The 25,553-nt window shown below is 33.5% G+C and overlaps 1 protein-coding gene across 1 annotated transcript; it reads right to left on the bottom strand.

The window, feature by feature from the left end:
• Positions 1–40: 40 nt before the first annotated feature.
• Positions 41–2,745, bottom strand: LOC112706902 (pentatricopeptide repeat-containing protein At2g27610). Its single transcript, XM_025758419.3, has one exon. The coding sequence runs from the start codon at positions 2,381–2,383 to the stop codon at positions 86–88; it is 2,298 nt and encodes a 765-aa protein (XP_025614204.1). The 5' UTR covers positions 2,384–2,745; the 3' UTR covers positions 41–85.
• Between the last annotated feature and the right edge of the window lie 22,808 nt (positions 2,746–25,553).

Genomic DNA, 25,553 nt, shown 5'->3' with positions numbered 1-25,553 from the left:
GAAAGCTTCATAAATTTTTGGCAAACAAAGGATGAATCTATAGAAGAATCTTCAAAACAGATAATTGAGCATAATAACTAAAAAATCACCAGTAGTCCCCACATGTGCACACACCATCTTTGAAATGGTGAAACCGATTTGAGTCCCTGACAACAATATATCTCTGTTCAATGAGTGATACTAACTTAATGAAGTTGTGACAATCTACACAGACCCTAAGGTTCTTCACAATCTGGAGTGGAATTCCCGGATTTGTAGCTATTAACCCAAAGGCAATTGCCAACCTTTCACTATGGTGAGAAAGAACAGTTTCTTTTTGTTCATCTTCAATATCGTGGAACACATAGTTTGTATCAGGCTGATAACCTGCATCCCTCAAACGGATAATCAACTCTGAAAGTTTAGCGTAAATGTTGTCTGACATAGGATGTGATGTGTCACCAGCCAAGAATGAATAGGTTTTGTTTTTCACCTCAATCCAGCTATAACCAGGTTCTTTCTTCACTTTTCTCCTGTCCATTAGCCTCCTCACATTAGCTTTTTCTCGCCAGTTTCCTGCTTCAGCATACATATTGGATAGCAGAACATAAGCTGCTGAGTGTTGCGGCTGAAGTGAAACAAGATTTTCAGCTGCAAGTTTTCCTAGCTCTATATTGCGGTGTACTCTAGCAGCTGCCAAAAGAGTACGCCAAATGGTTGCACCTGGGGTAAATGGCATTCCATTTATGATATCAATGGCTTTCTCCAACCTCCCTGCACGGCTATATAGATCAATCATGCAAGAATAGTGCTCCACTGTTGGACTAATGTGGTGATCATTAATCATTATGTTGAAATACTTTTCACCCTTGTCCACTAGACCGGCGTGGGCGCAGGCGGAAATGACGCCAACAAATGTTACAACATCCATTTCCATGTTTTGTTTTTGCATCTTGATGAATACCTCTAAAGCTTTATTGGCCTGACCATGTTGCGCATATCCCGATATCATCGAGTTCCATGAAACCAAGTCCCTCTCCTGTTGTCTTTTGAAAACCTCATGTGCACTCTCAATATTGCCTCTCTTTGCATACATGGTAACAAGAGCACTACTTACACACAAAGCATTATTTAATCTCATTTTAATTGCACAAGCGTGGAATTGTTTTCCTTGTTCTACTGAGGCCATTGGAGCAGCACAGGCATTAATGATGCTAGAAAAGGTATACTCATTTGGTTTAATCCCCTCCCTCGTCAATTGGAGGAAGATTTTGACAGCATCTGCAGTTTCTCCTGTTTGTGTATACCCCACTAAAATGGCTGACCATGCTATTATGTCCTTCGCTTCAATTCGATCAAAAACTTTTCTAGCATCATTAGTACTTCCCATCTTAACAAAAGCATCTAAAAGAGCAGTACCTACTGAAGATGAATTCTCGTAATTGGTTTTGATAACTTCTGCATGTATTTGAGAAACAAAAGCAATATGTTGCACGGTAAGGATGGCAGAATACGTGAAATGATTTGGTTTAACACCTTCCTTCCTCATGCGAGAGAACAAATCTATAGCCCGATCAACTCGATCATTCTGCAAGTACCCAGTAACCATAGCAGTCCATGATACCACATCTCGAACTCCTTGGTTCAAAGAAAAAATACTAAAGGCATCATCCATCTCCTTGCACTTGCTCAATGCAACCATCAGTGCAGTTGTGACGTTTTGGTGAGCAAAAAACCCACTCTTTAGAACCCTACAATGCAGCATTCTTACTAATCCCAATTTTCTAATGCTAGCACATAACTTGATAACAGTTGCAAATGTCAAGCAAGTAGGCTTAGCCCCTGCAAGTTGCATTTGATTAAAAGTTTCCAATGCTTCTGAATCATGTCCATTTGTCACATGTCCTCCAATAATACTATTCCAAGAAACTGAATCCTTATTCTCCAAATCATCAAAGATAGCTTTAGCATCATTAAACATCCTTGACTTTGAATACATATTAATAAGAGAATTACACACATGCGTCACTGTCTCAAAACCATGCTTTATAACCATGGCATGAACTTGAATTCCTGTGCTAATCTCACCTTCATTGGCCAAGGCAGCAATCATGGTAGAAATTGTATACTGATTAGGCCAATACCCCTCACATTGCATTTGACAATTCTGCGAATATCCGGCAAGCAAGGAAGTCCATGACAACACATTCTGGTGGCCCATTTCGTAAAAAACTCTCTTCACATCACTAACAACCTCATTTTTCATGTACATATCATCTAGAGAAGTTCCGACACTAACATGGTTTAAAAGTCCAACACTGCCATGGAAGGAGTTGGTGCAAACTTTGAGAACACAAGAGATGGTGGAAGCATTAGGGATCAAAACATAACGACAAATGGCCATGAAAAGACAAATAGCCTCTTGGGATTGGTAATTACGAGAGTAATGAAAGAGCAAGTGATTATGGTTTCTGAGGTCCCTCAGGGGAAATTGATCAAACAGGTTGTGTGCATTATGAGGGTTCCAAGAAAAATGAAATTTTTGAAGCAGAGTATCGGTGTGGTAGTTGAGTTCCAAGTCTGAGAAGGGGGTATAGTGAAATGTTAGTAACACCCCTCAAAGAAAGATTAAGAGACATTTCTTTTTGTGAACATCCAATGTGGTGGGAGTGAGACACACCAATTTCAAAAAGCAAAAAGAGGGAGATGGAAGGGATTGTTTTTCAGTTACATAACTCTAATCACAAGAGACACTCCATTTTTTTAAAAATAAAATCCATCTTTGATATTATATATTCGGGAATATTTCTTATGTAATTAGTTATATCAAAATATTTCAATGTTTTCTTAACATACGTTTTATCAATTTTATGGAAGAAAATAATCTACATACTGCATTAATTTTCAACCACAAAATTAATTATATTATTATATTTCTTATATACTTTTTATTTTTTTGTTTTATGTAATTAATAAAAACATATATGTGACATTAAATTTTTGCTAAATTTTGTAGACTTCATTTGTAAACATGTTGAAAACATAATTGTTAAGTGTACGTCTTTACAAGAGTTGAAAATCATAATATGTGAGGTTGAATAATATGCTAAATGTCATAATAAGGGTACTAATATAATAAAGCCAAATTATATCTCTTACTGCAGTATCTTATGGAGTAATTTGCTAAACTTGATACTATCTATATATTATTATAAAGGAAAGTTATTCCATATGCCGGTCAAAAAGTGCGGAACATGAAATTCAGCGTACGATCAAGTAGCTCTCTTGAATTTTGTTTTAGTGAAGGATAAAATGATGGATATAACTTTGAAAATGACTATGAAATGTCATTAATAATCGGCTGTAAGGTAGCGTTTGGTGGAGAGACAAAGACTGAGTCTAAGAGACAGAGACTAAGAGATAGAGACTGAAATAAGTTTTAGTATTCTGTTTGGTGTCAAGTGAGAGACAAAAATTGAAACAAGAATAAAACTCTAATTTAATTTGCACAAAAGATAAAATTAGAATTAATTAATTAAAATGAAAGTATTTTAGGTATAAAATGTTATTAAAGTTTCAGTCTCTATTTCTAAAAATATTAGTCCCCTGTGTCCCTACATTTTGAAAGTACTGAAATACTGAAATTTTGGAGACAGAGACAGAAATTTTAGTATCAATCTCTGAGCCAACAAATATAATACTGTGTCTCAGTCTCTCAGTCTCTGTTTCAGTACTGCAAAACAAATGCTACCTAAATGCACAAAAGGTGAGTGGCTCCTTTTGTTTTTTTTTTTGGACTTGGTGAGTGGCTTCTTAAAGGGTAATGATAGAGCAACTCTGAAGGCTTGGGCCCAAACCATTTTTCTGCCCAGTAACACAATTGTTTTAATATTTGTGCAGCACCAAAGTAAGAGATGGTGAAATAGAGTGAGAGGGGATCATGCTGGTCCAGCGGAGGGTTGTTGATGTGTGAAGGACTCCATACGGTGTGTATCTGCGGGCAGAACTTGGGTTTTAAATTTATTTTTTCCATACAATACTTAAAACATTATTTTCGTAAGAAAAAATTATTTCTCATAACTTTAACCAAATTTTTAACATGCATATAGGCATATTACATACATAAGTCACTCACAAATTTTATCATAATACAATTACATTACAAAAAATTGACTTTAACATAAAATAACAAAATATTTTTATTATGGGCTCACACTATTCAATATAGCTCATACTAACCACCCATCTCTTTCAAAATTTGATGGTAACTTAACGAAATAATTTTTTACTGTGTACTAATCACTCTCTATTTTAAATATTCCTAATTATTTAAGCACTAATAATTGTTTAAGAACTAATTACAAGACAATAAACAATAACAGCACAAAAACACTTACTAGCTAAGCCAATTTTACGTACTCTTTTTCTAAATAGCAACAAGAATAAAACCATGTTCACATTCTACATTTTTAGAACCATGCAACACATCATTTCTCTTTTATAAAATTTAACTGACCCAAACCATGCAATAAGACCCAAACCATGCGGAAAAGGAACAAAAAAAATCTATTGGCCCAAGCCAATTCCACTCGACTCGGCTTCCACATACCACGCCATTATAACTTCTCAGCAACAGCTCACCTTTGAACATAAATGCCAACTTATTGCTTATAGAATGAATAATTTTTCATCCTGTTGACACTCCACCGTGAGTACTGCAGACCCTTTTCCACCAAATATCACGTGCCCCTAATCTTAACCATGCCACTATTTTATACTATATCTGAACGATTCAAGAATGCAAAATATCACGTTCCGCACAAAGATATGTGAACACTTTCCATTACTATAAGATATATGATGCTATCTGGTTACAAATTTTTTAAAATTGCTGTATTAATACAATATTTTAAAATTTTATTGAGGGTAATGGATCGGTTTCGGCTGCATCGTTTTTTATAGATTTTGGCCAGCATTATATTATTGGGCTAAAAACTGTAATTGATAAATTCGGCATTTTTTTTATTTATTATTTGGTTCATATTTTGGGCTACGAAATCCGATTCCTAGACAATAAAATAGAACTAAATTAAAAAAACTAAATATATATAACAAGTTTTAATATCAAATTTTAAATAACTAATAATGATATAGTAAGTCTCAAAAATATCTTAAATAATCAACAAATAAAATTATAGATTAGTTAAAATAAAATAAATAAGTCACATTTTAAACATAAAATATTTATTAAATAATAATAATACATGAATAATATAAAATGTATAATAAATTGAACATGTTATAAGTATAATTGTAAATATAAAAATAAAATAGTAATATTATAGCACATTGTATAGTTTGGGTTGGATTGGATCGGTTATGAGAAGTAGATCCGAAATCCGATCAGATCCATTGGTTTGCAAAAAATATAATCCAATCAAATTCAAATTAGTCGGTTTTAATCGGTTTTCATTGGATGAGCAATTTAAAGTGTCCTATTTGAATCCAAAAAAGTTTCATTTAGATTCAATGTAGTCCTAGTGCGAAGCCAATGTTAAACAATTAACCTCACCGTTCCACCAAACCTTAATGTCTCCTTCCCTGAAAAAAGGTACAAACTCAAGAGGCACAGGATCAGCAACAGATGCACCACCACGAGCCATTAGCCTTGGTTCAAACACATGGAGAATATTGTCGAGAACTTATTTTCCGCGGAAAAGTTCGCTGGTAGCAACAAGAACAAGGCTATTGTCACCTCTACTGCAGAGAACTCTACTCAACAATCGAAAAGTTTGGTTATATAAGTTTTTCATATCTGAAAACTAAGGTTTCATCAATTATTTAACATTAACTTCACGGTAGGACTACGTTGAAGTTAAATGAAACATTTTTAGATTCAAATAGGATTCTTTAAACTTTAGAGGATTAGACTCAAACATAAAGGACCAATTTAATATTTTATCCTAAATAAAAATTATAAATTAGGTTTCTTCAAGCTATTTTTTATTAAAAAATACAAATATTTTAAAAATTTTATTTTTGTATTTGATGTAAAACTTATTATAAAATATTCTAAAGAGTAAATTTTTTAGTATTTTGTTTTTTGTTAAAAAAATAACAAGTAAAAAATTAATTACAAATTTTTTATTTACCATAAAAATTCAATCATAAATTTTTAAACTAGTAAAAATGCTAGGATAGTTAATTTTATTTTCTCATTAGTTATTTAAAATATGACCCTTTTTAATCTCAAAATTAAACAATAAATTATAAATATGACCTTTTTAATTTTCTCACGTCTTTCAACAAACCAAGAATGCAAATCTTTTTTCACTGGATTAGAGGATCCAACAACGAACCGGCTGCATGCTAAAAGGGTCATTAAGTCAATCTTTGGGTCCAATAAGCAGTCGCACACTTACCAGGATGGCTCAGCTCATGGCAGCCGAAGCAACTACACTAAGCCATCTTTCTCATATTCTTCTTTGTACTCTTTTGACATTATACACAGCATAACGGGACACAATTTATTTTTGTCCGTGATCCGTATATGGTTCACCAGAATACCAATAAAGTGAATGGTACACTTGAAATTTTTTCAATCTTTTTTACAGATAACATATAACAATAAAGAATAAGATGTGGAGTCTAATATATGTATAACTTGACAAGACATTTTGGAAAGATTTGGTGCCGATTACGGGAGAGTGATAAACCTCATTTGTAGGGTTTATCTTGTATTGATTTTAGGGGATTTTATCATTTTTCACCCATATTTATTCAATGAAATAGTATGGTTTTGTATATTCTCCTTTAATTGTGTTTAAGAGTGAAAACATGCTTTTTAGGTCTTAAAATAGATAAGTAATTTACCTTGATTCCATTAGATGCCTTGATATGTTTGTTAAGTGATTTCAGATTTAGGAGGCAAAGATTGGATTAAGGGAATGAAGAAAAAGCATGTAAAGTTGGAGAACTCATGAAGAAATGATGGAACCAAAAAGCTGTCAAGCCTGACCTCTTCGCACTTAATTGACCATAACTTGAGCTACAGAGTTCCAAATGATGCGGTTCTAGTTAGGTTGTAAAGCTAACATCTGGGGCTTCGAAACGATATAAGATTTGCCATAGTTGCATCGCGCATAGGGGCGCGCACGCGCACGGTACGCGAACGCGCCGATGGTGGCACATGACCCACTTAATGCAACACGTGGCCAGCGATTTTAGAAGCCTTGTGGGCCCAATCTAACTCATTTCTGATGCTATTTAAGCCAAGGATTGAAGAGGAATCAACATACTTTTAATCATTAGTCATAGTTTAGTTTTAGAAGTAGTTAGAGTTAGAGAGAGAAGCTCTCTCTTCTCTCTAGAATTAGGATTAGGAATTAGGGTTAGATTAGGATCTCATAGTTCTAGGTTTAATTCAAGTCTCCTTCTACTTCTACCTTCAATTGATGATTGCTACACTTGGTTCTTCTTTCTATCCCTATCCTCTTGTTGTAATTTCTCTTATTTTGTTTCTAGGTTTTGTAATTGAGATATTTTTGTTCTTTTGTTTTCTTTTAATAATGCAATTTGAGATAATTCATGTGATTGTGATGTTGTTGATTGTTGTTTTGTTAATTCTTTGTAATTGTTAGTTGTTGATTCCTTTTATTCTTACAAATAAAAATGCTTTCTTTCATTACCCTCCAAGTGTTTGATGAAATGCTTGAGAGGATGTTAGAGTAAAATTCTATGTTCTTGGCTTGAGAAGGTGACTTAGGATTTCTTGAGTTTCTAGTGTCCAATTGATTGATAGTTGATAGCCATTAACTCTAGCCTTCATTAATCCAATTAGTGGAAAGCTAGGATTTATGGACTAGGATTGATATAACTCACTTGACTTTCCTTTGTTAATTGATTTAAGGATGACTAAGTGGGATTAATCCTTGCAACTACCATACTTGTGGCTAGTGATAATGATGAAGACCCTTGACAACCAAACCTTGCCAAGACCATTTTGTTAATAAAGTTTTCTTACCATTTACTATTCATATTTCTCATCTGAAACCCCAAAATAAACAAGTCCATAACCAATAACAAGAACACTACCCTGCAAGTCCTTTGAGAGACGACCCGAGGTTTAAATACTTCAGTTTATAGATTTTAGGGGTTTGTACTTGTGACAAACAAATTTTTGTATGAGAGGATTATTGTTGGTTTAGAGACTATACTTCAACGAGATTTTATTTGTGAAATTCTAAACCGTCAAAAACCTAATCATCAAAATGGCGCCGTTGCCGGGGATTTGCAATGGTGTTATGTTATTGGTTATTGTAGATATGTGAATATTGTTAATAGGTTTATCTCTTGTTTGTTTCTTAATTTTTGTTAGTTTTATTTTGTTCTCTCACTATGAATTCTCACTTTGGCTTTGAGTTTGGTCCTAATTGTGTTGTAGGAAATATGCACTTCAATGATAACATGTACCAAGGATGGAACCAACAAAGATGGGAGGAGCCTCAAGGAATTGATCACTCCTATTGGCAACAACCCTCGGATACTTATAGGTATAATTCCCATCCTAATGCATGTCAATTTAACGGCTATGATGACTCTTTTTGTGACACTTAACAACCACCATCATATGCCTATGAATCTCATCCTCAACATGAACCTCAACCATTCTCACAAGCCTTTCATTACCAAACACCGCCCTATGATCCATATCCATCATATGACCAAACCTGCATACCATACTCTTATGACCATTATGAGCAAGAACCCCTAGAACCACCACAACCCTATCAAGATTACTCCCAAGAACCACCTCAATACACATAATCTCCACAACCTTACCAAGAAGAACCACCTTCCTATTATGAACCCTCTCTCCAAAATGATGAGCCTTCCTACCCACCCCAAACACCCAATAGACGATTCTCTCACTTTGTTACTTCAAGGACAAGAGGCCATGAAGCGGGATACACTTGAGTTTGTGGCCAACTTGACTAAGGTAGTGCACGCCGTAGCCTACCAATGTTTGAACACTCAAGGTACTTCCGTAGCCACATGCGAAAAACCAAAAGAAGAGCAAAGCATGAAGGAGAAATTGAAAAATCATGTGGAGAAGGAGGAGTCGAATTTTGTGTTGGAACAATTGGAGAAGCCTATGATCATTGAAGAAAAGGAAAAGGTGGTTGAAGATTTAGGAGATGTTGAAAGTCCAAGAGAATGTAGCATCATGGAGAACTCTTCCAAGAAGCTTGATATTGATGTTGAAGAGGGTGCGCAACCTCCAAGGCATGTCATAGTTGAAGACTTGGAAGAGGCTTATCAAGAGATGGATTCAATCATGGATGAATTTCTATCTACAATTGAATCCTCTCCCATTGGACATGGAGTTGAAATTATAGAAGAGTGTGCACAACCTCCCATACCCTTGGTGAGCAATGAGAAAGAGAGCTACCAAGAGGAAAACATTGGCATGGTGTATATAGAAATTGAAGAATATGAAGAGGTTGACCAAGAAATGGATTTATTCATCAATGAATTTCTATCCAAAATTGAATCACCTCCCATTAGGCAAGACATCAAAGTTCTTGAAGACAACACCAAGCCATGTGATAAAAGGGGAAAGGTTGAAATCGAGGAAGCTCGTAAAGAGGTGGAAATACACAAAGAAGAGCACAAGGAAGTAGACCTTGCATTGTCTAAGTGTGGGGAGGTCTCCCTTCCCAAGTCACCATCCAACACAACATTCAAGTGGGTAAAACTCTTATCCCTAAGCTTTACTTTCTCACTTGAATATGGTTTAATTGAAAATGATGGTCAACTTAGAGCTCTTTGTGGAATTAAAAGCAAGAATGAGTTGTGTAGTGGTTGCAAGTTAGGAATTAGGCTCATTAAGATCAAAGCTTCAAGGTATAGGAACGATGATTGGAAGAATGTCACTCTACAAGGGTCTCAACGGAAGGCTTGGTATGTTAAAGAGAATTCTATATGTCAACCACCCGGAAAGAGAGAGTATGAAGACCAAATCGAAGACGGATGCGAAAACAAGATATGGGATCCCGGTTCGCTATGTGAAGACCAACTATGGGGACTCATATCTTGGGTAGAACTTTGCCCAAGCTTGATGATGATGGTTGGAAATTCTGTCAACCAATTGAGAAGCAAAGATCCTTGGAGATTCAAGGATGAGTACAAACATAAGCCACCATGATAATAAGCTCCTCAAAATGTCCAACTTAAGGACTTAAACTAAAAGTGCTAGGTGGGAGACACCCCACCATGGTAAACTCTTTCCATCCTCTTTTAGTTTTGTTTAATAAGTGATTTGAGTTGCCATTGTAGGTAGATTTTCATTTCATATTGATTTGTTTGTAAAGATTGGTTGTTAGTATGTTGTATTCACTAGTAGTAGATGAATAAATCTTAAATCAAATTGCATTTTTGTGAATTGTATGATATTTGATTGAATAAAGAAGAGTTGTAGGCATTATAGGGAGCTCTTGGGCATTTTTTTCTCTGCTTTTTGGGCAAAAAAAAAAGGGCATCGGCGCGCTAGCACGCTGTGCGCGCGCGCGGATAGCACTTCCGCAACTTCCAATACAAAAACCAGAGAGTTGTGCGCGCTTTGTGCTAACATTGTGCTGGGAGCACAATCTCATCCGCGCGTAAGCACGCTGTGTGCGCGCGCGCAGATTGTCCCTGCTGCATCCACGCGCTAGCACGCTGTGCGCGCGCGGATTTGCACCCTGCTTTTCTCCTTCCTCCTTTCTCCTTCTTTCCTCTTTTCTTCTTCTTTCTTTCTACTTTTTTTTTCTTTTTTATTCTTTCTTCTTCCTCTCTGGAAAATTTTTTTTCTCTTTTAATAAAAAAAAATAATAATAATATAATAATAATAAATAGATAAATAAATAAATAAATAAAATACTAAAAAAAAACAAAAATTTTTTTTCTCTTTTCCTCCATTTTCTTTTATTGCATTTGCTTATTTTCATTCATTGCATTTTAATTTTATTTTTTCTACCTTGTTCTCATTTTATTTTCTAAGTTTTCCATTTTAATAATGGTGTTGAACTTTCCTACTCAATTGTTGAGACTTTCTTACATTATTTTGGTGCTTCTTGACTTGTTTGATATTGTTGGGTGATGAAACTTTTAAATCAATGATTCATCTTGTATGACTCTTGTGTCTTTGCGCATTGATATGACCTCATATTGTCTTTCATAACCCACTTCTTCTCATTGGAACTTGATGCTCAATACACTCTTCATGCTTTAACTTTACTCTTGCATCGAGTTTAATGATATGCCTTACCTTACATTGTTTTCTCACTCACATGCTTAGCTAACATGTAGTAGAGAATCATACTCTTATTTGGCATTAGCCCCCGCCTATGTTCTAATTGCTTTGATATCTTTGCTATAGGCTTAATATTCCTTTCCTTTTCTATCCTTTTAGGTTGGCCACCAAGGAGGGAGAAAGGAAAAGCTTTTAAATGGGGCAACAAACAAGTCCTCCGCACAACCTTGTGAAGAAGCTCATCAATTGTAGCAACCCGTCCACCTTGCTCTTTTTTGCATGCACCGAGGACGGTGCAATCTTCAAGTGTGGGGAGGTCGTCTGACCGATCTCCGTGGGTAACAATTTCCTTTTCAACACCAAATTTTTATTTTCTTTATTAGAGTAGCTATTGCATTGCATGATAGGTTGCATGTTAGTTAGAATTTGTACATATTTTTACCACTTCTTTCTTATTAGGACTACTTGGTTAGGGTGATGATTTTCTTTCCAAGAAACTGTTTTAGGGCACCCTACCAATTTGAAAAAGAAAATTTGTGGAACTTGCTTGAAAGAATTTATTTTGGAACATGGTTTTTGAGCTAAGAACACAAGCTTGTGAGATTTGAGCCTAATTGTGTGGTTACATCTTATAACCACTTATTTTTCCTTCTTGTGTGCATTATTCTCTTTCTATGAATGTAATCTTTGATTTGTTTGATTCTTTATGTCCATTATTTTGTGTATTCATGCATTTATATGAGTGAGGCCATCATTTCATTAGCTCACTTACCCAAATAGCCTACCTTTTACTCTCCATTGTAACTAATTTTGGGCCTACGCTTAACCCACTTATTCTCAATTTTAGCACATTACAAGCCTTAAAGCGAAAAACAATAAATGTCCTTTATTTGGATCTTTGATTAGCTTAGGCTAGTGTGTGTGAGCATCATTCAAGTGTGGGAAACTTGGGAGGGACATTGGTTGAGGTAAAAGGATGTGTTTTGTTTTGTACTCTTATATTTGGAAATCGGGTACATACTCATGTGTTAATTAAATGTAAGACCTTATGCATTGATATTCTAGAAAAAAAATGAGAAAAACAAAAGGAAAAAAATGATATATATGAAAATAGAAAAGAAAGAAAAAAAAGAAGAAAAAAAGAAAGCAATAAAAGGGGACAAAATGCCCCAAAGTAAAGTTCAAATAAAATCAATGCATATGTGTGATAATCAAAAGAGAATGCATGAGTATGCGAAAAAGTGAGGAATGGGGAGTTATATTAGTACTTAATTGTATAGGTTATTATTATATAGGTTAGGTGGGAAAGTTTAAGTTAATCAAAGATTCAAATCCTAAGTCCACTAGCCATATATGATCTTACCTTAACCCTAGCCCCATTACAACCTAAAGAAAAGACCTCATGATACATGTATGCATGCATTGAATAATTGTTGATTGTTAGATGAAAAACAAATCTTGGAAAGCATGATTAGGGGAAAATTGAGAGAATCAACCCCAAACACCGAGCGACTAGAGTGCGAACACTCCCACTGAGGGTTCGATGCTCAATTCCTTGATTCCCGGCTTTCATGAGCGTTCTTCTCGCAAGTCTATTTGAACTTCATTTCCACACTTGAATTGGTAGGATTCATGAATTGTCATATGACCTTAGCCCTACCCGTTTATACATGCACTTGGAGGATTGATTTATTTTTAACCAAGTAGGTAAAACCATTTTGCATTTAGTTGCATATAATTTAGGTTGCATATAGTTTATTTACATTGAATAAATGTTGATGCCCTTTACTTTCTCTTGGCTTAAACATGAGGACATGCTTGGTTTAAGTGTGGGGAGGTTGATAAACCCCATTTGTAGGGTTTATCTTGTATTTATTTTAGGGGATTTTATCACCTTTCACCCATATTTATTCAATGAAATAGCATGGTTTTGTATATTCTCCTTTAATTGTGCTTAAGAGTGAAAACATATCTTTTAGGTCTTAAAATAGATAAATGTAATTTACCTTGATTCCATTAGATGCCTTGATATGTTTGTTAAGTGATTTCAGATTTAGGAGGCAAAGATTGGATTAAGGGAATGAAGAAAAAGCATGTAAAGTTAGAGAACTCATGAAGAAATGATGGAACCAAAAAGCTGTCAAGCCTGACCTCTTCGCACTTAATTGACCATAACTTGAGCTACAGAGGTTCAAATGATGCGGTTCTAGTTGGGTTGGAAAGCTAACATCTGGGGCTTCGAAACGATATAAGATTTGTCATAGTTGCATCACACATAGGGGCGCGCACGCGCACGGTACGCGGACGCGCCGATGGTGGCACATGACCCACTTAATGCAACACGTGGCCAGCGATTTTAGAAGCCTTGTGGGCCCAATCCAACTCATTTCTGATGCTATTTAAGCCAAGGATTGAAGAGGAATCAACATACTTTTAATCATTAGTCATAGTTTAGTTTTAGAAGTAGTTAGAGTTAGAGAGAGAAGCTCTCTCTTCTCTCTAGAATTAGGATTAGGAATTAGGGTTAGATTAGGATCTCATAGTTCTAGGTTTAATTCAAGTCTCCTTCTACTTCTACCTTCAATTGATGATTGCTACACTTTGGTTCTTCTTTCTATCCCTATCCTCTTGTTGTAATTTCTCTTATTTTGTTTCTAGATTTTGTAATTGAGATATTTTTGTTCTTTTGTTTTCTTTTAATAATGCAATTTGAGATAATTCATGTGATTGTGATGTTGTTTTGTTAATTCTTTGTAATTGTTAGTTGTTGATTCCTTTTATTCTTACAAATAAAAATGCTTTCTTTCATTACCCTCCAAGTGTTTGATGAAATGCTTGAGAGGATGTTAGAGTAGAATTCTATGTTCTTGGCTTGAGAATGTGACTTAGGATTTCTTGAGTTTCTAGTGTCCAATTGATTGATAGTTGATAGCCATTAACTCTAGCCTTCATTAATCCAATTAGTGGAAAGCTAGAATTTATGGACTAGGATTGATATAACTCACTTGACTTTCCTTTGTTAATTGATTTAAGGATAACTAAGTGGGATTAATCCTTGCAACTACCATACTTGTGGCTAGTGATAATGATGAAGACCCTTGACAACCAAACCTTGCCAAGACCATTTTGTTAATAAAGTTTTCTTACCATTTACTATTCATATTTCTCATCCGAAACCCCAAAATAAACAAGTCCATAACCAATAACAAGAACACTACCCTGCAAGTCCTTTGAGAGACGACCCGAGGTTTAAATACTTCGGTTTATAGATTTTAGGGGTTTGTACTTGTGACAAACAAATTTTTGTATGAGAGGATTATTGTTGGTTTAGAGACTATACTTCAACGAGATTTCATTTGTGAAATTCTAAACCGTCAAAAATCTAATCATCAGAGAGCTTCTAACATAGTTCGTAATTTTGAAAAAACTCAATAAAAGAAGAGATAAGCTAGTAAGATGTGGAATTCTACGAGATAATATAACTTTATGTGTATGTGTTTTGTGAAAATAAAATATTTAATTAATGCTATATGTACAAATTTTTTTAGTAATTAAGTTTAACTAAGTTGATCCGATTACAATAAAAAATACTCTTAAAATAAAAACAAGTGACACGTATTCAAGTATTCCACTAGCGTATAATTTAAAGAGCTTGTACTATATAGACAAGTCTTTTTATACTTAGAAAATACATAAATTTCAAAACATAACACATAAGTTTTTGAAATATAACATACAAAAATTAGTACATAACACAAATTTATTAATATAATACACAAATTTTTGTATATAGTATATAAATTTTTGAAATTATAACACAAATTGTTGATGAAGTATAACACAAAAATTTTGTTATACCAAAATTTATTTGTATATTCTTTTATTGAGTTTTGTTACACCATATCACATCACATGTGTAAATCAAAGTAAAACAACACACATTCCTTCATTTTCACAGCACACAAGTAACCAAAGCTAATAGTTTGGTAACTCACACTAATTTGACAAATATCATTAAATAAATTCTAGTTTATTACAGCACACAAATACTTAAGCATAGCACACATTTTTGTTCAGCATAACACACAAATTCACATATATAACACACAAATATTGAGCATAGAAAAATAATATAAAAGACATTCATACCTTTTTAATTTCACTCAATAAAGAAGATACATAAAATTCAGAAAGAAGAAGAAATTAAACAATAACAACAACAAGAAGACGGAAGAAGAAGACGACGACAATGGTGCCAGCGGCGGCGGAGGAAGGTGACAGTGACAGCAGTGACGATGATGATGCTGGTGGTGGCGACAAACTTATTGTGCCAACGATGGCGATATTAAAGGAGGAGGAGGAGGACGAGGAAGAGAAGGAGCTAGGAGCGTGATTGAAGTTTAAATTTTAATAACTTGATTAACTTAGTTAATGAAAACATTTGGACACATAGCATTTTTGAAATCATTTATTATCTTTTCCTTAACGGTAAAGTTGTTAGGTGCTTATTGGGTTTGAACGAATGATTAAATGAGTAGATATGGAAATAGATCAAATGATGTCAAAATTTACAGTTTAATTTGTGTTTGACCAAATTCTATAAGTCTAAACTCCATTCTTTTACTCCATTTTTCTTTCTCCTCAAATTTCTCTTTAAACTTGTTAAGAGAGTGAAGGTGGAAAAAGAGGGGTTGAACAAATATAACTTTAATAAAAATATTATTAACAGCAGGAACGAATGTATTCATTGGGTAGTGGGGGCAAGTGCCTCCAGTGAAATTTCAAAAGTTAGTGAGTAGTTCTTAACAATATTCCAATTTGCCCCCTACTTAATCAAGTTTAACCCCACCCTCCAAAAATCCAAATACTTCTCCCTCTCCCCTTTTCCAATTTTCTTACTCTACTCCAGCCTCCGCCCTGCACAGCTCCACTCTAGTCCTCCAGAGTTACTGCCGCCATTCCGCCAATGTCACTGGCTCACAGTCGCTGATATCGCTGTCCCATTCAAGCATTCAGTGTTTCTCTTGTGTGGCTCCACTGGTTTCTCCTTGCATAGCCGCGTGCCCGCGTCTGGTTCTACGGCTGCCTTCTTCTTCCGCGTGACTGTCTCACTGGTTGTGTGGTTCTGTCGCTACGTTCCTTCGGCATTTGGTTCCGCGTTTTTCTTCAGCATTTTTCTTCTGCTTTACTAGTTATCTAGTGCTCTGGTTCTACCTTCTTCTTTCTCTTTTGCATAATTGCGTTCCTCTTCTATTTCTGCCTTCTTCTCATGCGAATCTGTGAATTACTGCGATCCTCTTCACTTTTTAGTCTTCAGCAGTTTAACCTTCGTCCTGCTGCCATTGGGTGCCACATGGCTGCTGGGTTCTGCCTCCTAGAGTTTAGCAGTTCAATCTTGGACTCTTGTACATTCATGATTCACCAAAAATTTGAAATACTGAATCACTGACTGCTTGCTTCATTGCTTATTTGCTTCATTGTTTGATAATTATGTTAGTTGGTTTGTTAATTGTGATTAAATTTGTTCAGTCTATGTAATTTCTAATTTGGTTTTATTAATTTGTTTGTTAATTATTTTTGTGTATTGAGTTATTTTGAATTAGGAATTTAGGATATTATTAGTTGTTGCGGTTGGAAATTAATTTGAATGACACATGTTTGTCAGTTTTGTATTCATAGTTTTATACTGTATTTTTTAATTTGTGTAAAATTATGAATTATTTATCTTAATCAATTAACTTAGGTTTATAATTTTATCCTATTAGTAATTGAGAAATATTTCAAAAGAATGTCATCATTGGAGATTGGATCCCAAAATAATTCATCGAGCTCTTCTAATAAAAGAAGGATTTTAGAATTTGAAGTAGAGAGTCTTATAGCAAATCCAGAACAACGACCAAAAATTTTAAGTTATCATCCGAATGACAGAGACAAAGTTAGATGTGCATATTTGCAAAAAGGTCCTTGTCAACCAAGGATTCATGATTTCCCGCAAACGTTTGATGACTATGGCAACTGGTTAGAGTATAGCATATCAAAAGATGATGTTTTTTGTAACACCTTTACTACCAGAATGTCATGCTTCCGGCTGTGCCAATTTGATAGTGAGGAGTATTACGACTTCTTCCATATACTTAATAATAAAATAGGAGCCTTTGTAAAATTCAAAACCGTATAAATTATTCTTTTAAAAACCGAAAATACTTTTTGTTTGGAAATACACATACATATATACAAATCAAGCACAAACTAAGTTTTTTATACAATAACTTACAAATATAACCATCACAACTCCTAACCCTTTCTACAAGATACAATATTAATGGCGAGAGATAAATAAATAATAACTAAACTAATATAACAATTTCGCATAGCAAAACGCAATTAAACTCTTCGTCAGCTTCTTCATCCGATTCCTGAAAAGACAAAGCTATAGGGAGGTGAGAACCTAACCACATGGTCTCACCACAGATTTTTCAAAATTATCATAAGTAGATATTTGAAAAGAAAACTGTTTTTAAGCACATTGATCATCGCTTGTCTTATGAATCTTTTGAAAAATCAACGATTTAACATCCAAAAATCCAAAACCTTTTTAAATGAAATCAGTTAATTATCAAAAATCCAAAACCTTTCTTTTCCTATAAGAAAATCTTAAAAAGTTTTTTACACTGTATAAATGACCAACCTATTCCAAGTATAAGTTCATTAAGTCATACCAAACCAACTTGATTTTTCATACTTAACTAAGCCTCAAACACAAATCAATTACGGTCTTCGACCCATCACATAATCAATCACGGTCTCCGACCCAAATAAATCAAATCAACACTTAATTCACCACAATCCAAATAATCAGTCACAATCACAAGTAGTGGAGTTCAAATACAATCAAAAGCAATTATATCAAGTATAACAATTAGCAGTTAAACAGAATTATTCACATAGGCAAACTAAAATAAATTCAAACTCAAATAAAGCACACAAATACATATGATGCATGCCTGTCCTACGGCTGATGATATCATCTGTCGGTTATATTGCCAACCCGACATATTCTGGTAGCTAACTTTGGACAGAAACACCACATCGCGGAGCAAGTGGGATTGAACCACAACCCCTTACTACTACCTAGGTGGGTATTTACAAGCTCAACTCGGAGCAAGTAAAATAAACAACTACTGTTGCTACTGCGCAGGTGCCTCAATCACTGATCTGGAGCAAGTGGGACGAATCCCAACCCTTGCTAATGCCTAGATAACTCAATCATTAAATTTCATTTTCAAATCAATTCTCAATATCATTCAATTCATTCAAAAATCATACTTTAAAATCAATCCTCGTCATCCTTCATTCAAATTCAATCATCATTATTTCTTATTATCACGCTTTCCGTTCCGTTCATTAATAATTGAAACTTGAAACATAATTCATTATTTTTTAAATAGATCAAACTCAAAATGTAATCATTTTTTTAATAATTCAAAATCAAATCATATAACCATTATTCAAATCTTTCTAAATAACCATTTTAAACGAAGTCTCCAATTTTTATAAAAATTTCGATAGCAACCCTTTTAAAACTTAGACTTTGCCACCCTTACGGGTTCCATCAAAACCACATTTTCCAAACCATTTTCAACCATTTTCAATATCAAACAATTATCAAATATCAAATTCTTTCCAATTTTTAAACCAATTCTGACATCAAATCAGGTTCAATATCAAACCACTTCGAATTTCAACCATTTTCAGTATAAATTCATTTTTCAATATCAATTCAACTCCAAACCAAGAAAATTACTTTTCATAATACTCAATCAAATCAACTTTTCAAATTCATTTTTATCAGCAACCACTCACCACGCAAGCAACCAATAATTTTGCCAACGAGCTATAACTCAAATAACATAGTCTCCCCATACACACCGCGAATTTGAGTCTTCTTATCTTTGTAAAAAAAAGCAACCAATAATTTCATCAAGCAAACAATCACATCCATAAGATTCACATAATCACAGAAATATGTTTTTCACATCGAATCTATTTATAACAATTCCTTAATAGAAAATAAGTTTTAAGAAAAACCCTACACCGATTATCGAAACACGGTAATTATCAAACGCAGCAAACCCCTTTCTACCGGCCTGCAGCAGCGGCAACAGCAACTACAGCTCCATACCGCTTTCGCAACAACCGTAGACTCTAATCGCTACATACAACCTCAAAAACTCAACCCTATCATAATAACGTCGTAAATTTCTCAACAACATATAACAGAAATAGTGACTAAAAGGGTACGAAACAAGGAACAACTTACCAGACTTACGAATAACTGAGAAAATGGAGCGGCGGCAGCTCTAGTGATGACGAAGTAGCTTGATCTCACATGCAACAACCATGAATCTCAACATGCAATAACCGAAACTCAATCCAAGAAGGGAGGGGCTCCAGTGGCGGTTTTCGGCGGCGCAGCCCAAAACAGAACCAAATAGAGCGGCGGTAGCCTCCGAGCAACTCCAATGAGCTTCATCAGCGATGGTAAGAACGGTGATCAAGGGTGACGGTGACGCGGGCTCCATCACCGCGATCGTGAAGCACGACAACGGTGTCTTCCCTCTCTCAACGGCATTCTTTCTTAGTCGGCCTTCCTCCATCCACGAGATTCTCTCTTGGCAGACCAGAGCAGCAGAAACGGAGGAGCTCCATCGTGCTTCTCTCTCGTGAGCTGGCAAGGACGACAGTGACACGAGCTTCGGCGATCGCTCCATCATCGGCAGCGGCGGCAACTGGCACGACGATGGCTCCAACAGCTGCGCGGGTCTCCCTCCTCCTCTCTTTGATCGTGTTGTTCCCTATCTCCACGACGACCTTGAGCTCCCCGCATGCGACAGTTTGGCGGCGGCAAGGCCTTCCCTTCCCTTCCTTCTTCTCCATTCAACTCTCTCTTCACTTTCTTTCTTTTTTGTTTCCGTGTGTGTGTGTGTGTGTGTGAAAGGTGGTGAAGGTAAGTCCGTGTGTGTGCTGAAGAGGGGGGTGGCAGCTAGGCTTAGGTAGTGGGTGAGTTAGGCCAGGGTTAGGTAAAATTAGGGTTTTGATTTGAGAATTAGGGTTTGGGTAGAGTATTAATTAAAAACTAAATTTAATCTAATATAATTAATTTTAAGAATACTATTTATTTTTTTTTCAACTTACAAATTATTTTTAATTAAGTACTCTAATTTAAAATTAGAAATAAATAAATAAATTTTCTTTTACTTCATAAAATTGATCAAAACTTTCAATTATTCAATTTAAATTGTATAAAATTCTCATTATTTTTAATTATTAAAACTTTAAATAAATTCCTAATATAAAAATACTTAATTATTTAGAAAATTCTATAAATACTAATGGATTTTGTTCCGGCCCGGCCCAGCTGGCATTATGCCCCGACTCGGGCGGCCGGCCTTACGAAGTTGTCGGACCCAAATCGGGAGACCGACCCGACACCTCCACCCCTCCAGCACAACATCCGACAGCTGGGAGAAAAGGAAACTTTTTGGAAGGCGAGTCTGCTCCTGTGGAACCCGCCCTAGGTACAGGGTATATAAGGGGAGGACCCTACCCCTCCCCGAGGTACATCACTATACCCTCACTTTTACTGCCATCTATACGAATTCTGACTTGAGCGTCGGAGTCCTTTTTGCAGGCGGCTCCCCCTCTTTCCAATACCACGACTCGGAAGGTCGCGAGGCCCCAGCCGTCCATCCTTTTATACGAACCTGAAAAGTCCGTCCCTTCACCAGTAACCCACTTCCAGACTCCCAGTCTCTTACACCCATTCTGTTCAACCAACTCGTTCGATACCTGGCAAAATGAACAGATTTTAAACTCAAAGTATAAAAAAATTAATTTAATTACTTTTAGAAAAATGATTTTCTTTAAATAAAATTATCAAAAAATATAATAAATTATAAATAACTTACTATTTAATTTTCAAAAATTTGGGATCTTACATTTTTTATCTTTGTTATTATCTTATGAAACCTGAGACTGGAGATGGTGATGCTTTTATAACTAATGGCTTTTCAAATTAAAAAAAAAGAGACTACAAACTCATGTTGGGATTTATAATAGTGCTCATAATCAAGTTTGGAGAAAATGTGAAGCACTTATGAAGCCAAAACATACAACAAATCAGTGCTGCTATTGAAAAGCAATCTAAGCAAGCTAAAAAGAATTATCAAACTCATTTGACAATCACAATTGATTGTATTAGATTTCTTTTGTGACAAGGCTTGGCCTTTCGTGGTAATGATGAGACAAATGATTTTGTTAATCAAAAAAATTTTTTGGAACTTCTAAACTTTCTTGCGCAACATAATGAAGAGATTGATCGTGCTTTAAAAATGCTCGTGGGAATCTTAAACTAAGAGCACCCTCAATTCAAAAAGACATTGTAAGAGCTACTGCAAGTGAAACGATAAAGTTATTGTTGATGATCTTGGGAATGAATTGTTTGCTATTTTGGTTGATGAAGCCGTGACATTTCTATTAAGGAGCAAATGTCAGTTTATTTAAAGTATGTGAATAAAAAAGACAAGTTAGGGAGCATTTTTTTGGTCTTGTTCATGTTTCTAATACCAATGATTTATCTTTAAAATTAGCATTGAAGTCATTATTAGAAACATATAATTTAAGTTTATCAAAAATATGTGGATAAAGATATGATGATGCAAATAATATGTAAGGGAAATTTAATGGTTTGAAAACTTTAATATTAAAAGAAAATTCTTTTGTTTTCTATGTACATTGTTTTGTCTATCAACTTCAGTTAGCTCTTATAATGGTTGTAAAAAAATAAGTTAAAATCGTTTTGCTTTTTAATTTGTTAACCAAATTGTATAATGTTATTGGAGTTTCGTGTAAACAAAGAGATATGCTTCGTGATAGTCAGATGACTAAGACAATTGAAGCATTACAAAGTTAAAAAATTTCAACTCAACGTGGTTTGAATTAAGAAATAGCTTTAAAAAGAGCTGAAAACACTAGATGGGGTTCACACTATGAAACTATACTTAGATTAATTTCTTTGTTTCTATTCGTGGTCAGTGTTCTTGAATATGTTGAAGAAGATGGAAATAATTCGGAATAAAGAGTTGAAGCATGTCATTTAATGAATGTCATTCAATCTTTTGAATTCATTTTCAACTTGCACTTGATGAAAAATATCTTGGGAGTTACTAATGAGTTATCTCAAGTATTACAAAGAAATGATCAAGACATTGTAAATGCTATGGCATTGGTTAAAGTGTCTAAGCAATGGTTACAAAATATAAGAGATGATGGTTGGTCTCTTTTACTTGATGAAGTCTTATTGTTCTGTGACAAACATAATATTACTGTTCTAAAAATTGATGATATATTTGTGTCTCAAGAAAGATCAAGACACAAAACTCAAAAGATCTCAAATTTGTATTATTTTCAAATTGAGATATTCTATCATTTTTCAAAAGTGAATACTGAATTGCTTTTTTGTCTAACTTGTCTGAATCCAAGACACTCATTTTTTGCGTTTGATAAGGAGAAGTTAATCCAGTTAGTTCAATTTTATCCATTAAAATTTTCGTCCACTCAATTTTTGGCACTTGATAATTAACTTGAGAACTTCATATTAAATGTGCGTTCTCATAATCAATTCTCAAATTTAAATGGAATTAGTGCCTTTTCTCAGAAATTGGTTGAAACTCGAAAAATTATTGTTTATCCATTAGTGTTTCTTCTTTTGAAATTAGCTTTAGTTTTGCCCGTAGCAACTGCATCAGTTGAAAAAACTTTCTCTGCTATTAACATCATAAAGAGCTGACTTCGTAACTGTATGGGAGATGAATTTTTAAATAATTGTTTAGTGACATATTTAGAAAGAGAAACATTTGATTGTATTAACAATAAAAAAATAATTCAATCTTTTTAAAAATAGGAAACTTAGAAGAATGAAATTCTAAATTATTTGATATTATATTATTATTTTAATTTGTTAGTTAAATATTTTGAGGAGTAATCATATTTTATAATACCATAGTATAATTATAAAAATTATTATTATATTATATATATTTTGTTTTTCGATAAATTTTTTTGAATTCGTCACTGATTAACAGTACATTAATTTCGTTAAGTGTTAATGAAAAATTTGATAGTAGGATAATATTGATTTTATTTTAAATATTTTAGGATAAAAATAAAACGATTAAAATATTAGAAGTCAAAATAAGATTAATCTCAAACATTGAAGATCAAAATAGTATTTTTTTTATTAAAAATTACATTAGCTTTTAATAAAAAATGTATTAATATTTTTTTATTAATTAATAATTAAACAAACTACATAAATTTATGTGCATTTATATATATATATATATATATATATATATATATATATATATTTGTATTTATACTTTTATTATTCTAACAAAAGAAACAAATCCAGCCTAATTTCAGTTGGAAATGAATGTCTAGTCCGAGTTTTTCCCACGCCATGTGAGCCGAACCTGTATGTTTTTTATGATCTATATTTATATAACAGGTAAATTATGAAAAATATATTTAAATTATTTTGATGTTGATAAAAATATTATCGAATTTATTATTGATAAAAATATTCTTAAATTATTTAAATATATAATAAAAATGTCTAATATTAAAGATATATTTTTAAAAAATATTTTAGAGATTTATGATGCGATTTTTTATAAATATTATTAAAAAAATAAAATATTTTTATCCTTAAAATTTGATTATTTTTCGCTAATTATATATTTTTTTGGTTTTTTTTGTCAACAGCCAATAATATTTTAAAAAAATCTAGAGATCAAATATGATTTTTTATTATATTTTTTAAATAGTTATCTAAATATTCTTATAAAGTTTTTGGATCAAATATATAACAGTTTGTTAAATACAAAAGTCATTTGTCATTTATGAAAAAATAATATTCTTTTTAAACTTTTTGTCTTATTTTTAAATAATTTAAAGATACTTTTGTTAATAAAAAAATTTAAAAATATTTTTGTGAGCGCTAAAATAATTCAGGTATATTTTTTATGGTTTATCCTTTCTGTAACACAGGATTTAAAACATTAATAATAATTTCCAGTAGTACATCAAACACACCATATATACATCTATTGTACAAAGGAATACAGACAGTAGCAACTAGCAAATTCTTATTTGCATTTTTCTGGGAACAAAAATGACCAAGGGGCAAGAACTGAAGAATGATTTGATTGTCAAAGTAGAACAAAATATCATGAAGAGAAATGATATGGATCATTTTCACTACCCTGAAAAAGAAATTGACTTGAGAGACTTTCTTGTGCCTGTGGTCCTTCTATTCTTTCTTTATTTAGTGTTTTCCAACTCTGTTGGTTAAACTATACACATCTTTCTTTGTCGCATTGATTACTACTTTTTGTTTTATTTTTAATAGCACTTGCCTAATTGGGTTCTCAGCAACATATTCGCCAGAGTTGCCATGAATTGAAAAAAAAAAAAAGGTCCAGTAGTTATATTTTTAATTTTATTTACTCCAAAAAAAACTTTATTTATGTGCTATTTATAAATTATAACCTGTTGTTAAAAAGATCTCGTTAACAAGTAGTATTTTAATTTTCTAAATATTACAAATAAAAATGTAAATTAAACACAAGATTTAAAATTTTTTACACATTAAATATATTAAAAAAATTAAAACCTTTCACTTTTATTTTAAAACCTATCACTATCTAAATCCAGCTGCTGGAGGACCTCCTTATAACTTGGGCACATGGTTCATAGATCTCTCAGATTTAATTCACAAGCAATGACCAAAATGGGGTTTGCTCACTCCTACTATATTAATATTATTTAATTTTAAAAAATATTGTTGATATATATAGCGTGTTGAAGGTCATGAATATAACGTTCTTGGAGCAAGCGAGTTTCAATTATTGTTTGGTTATCTTCTTCTGCTGCCCAACTTCCACCAATTAGAATCCAGAATATCGCATTCCATGCCGTATCTACCAAGCAAGATTTACTCATTTTGATAACATAATATAATATAACAAAATGTGGTATATCTCCTTTATTCCACCATCTTATTAGAAATTTAATTTGATTGATATATGCCTTGAGAAATTGTATGTAATGGCATCTCTAAAGCCAGTGTCATAGTTTAATTAAGTTTATTTCATTCTCACTTATTTAAACTAATTAACATGATGAACGAACTTGCAATATATTATTTATTCTACTAAGA

This window comes from Arachis hypogaea, chromosome 8 (genome assembly GCF_003086295.3).
Source record: "Arachis hypogaea cultivar Tifrunner chromosome 8, arahy.Tifrunner.gnm2.J5K5, whole genome shotgun sequence".
Taxonomy (NCBI): Eukaryota; Viridiplantae; Streptophyta; class Magnoliopsida; order Fabales; family Fabaceae; genus Arachis; species Arachis hypogaea.
Note: the sequence above shows the minus strand (reverse complement) of the source record. Positions and strands in the feature narration are given on the sequence as shown.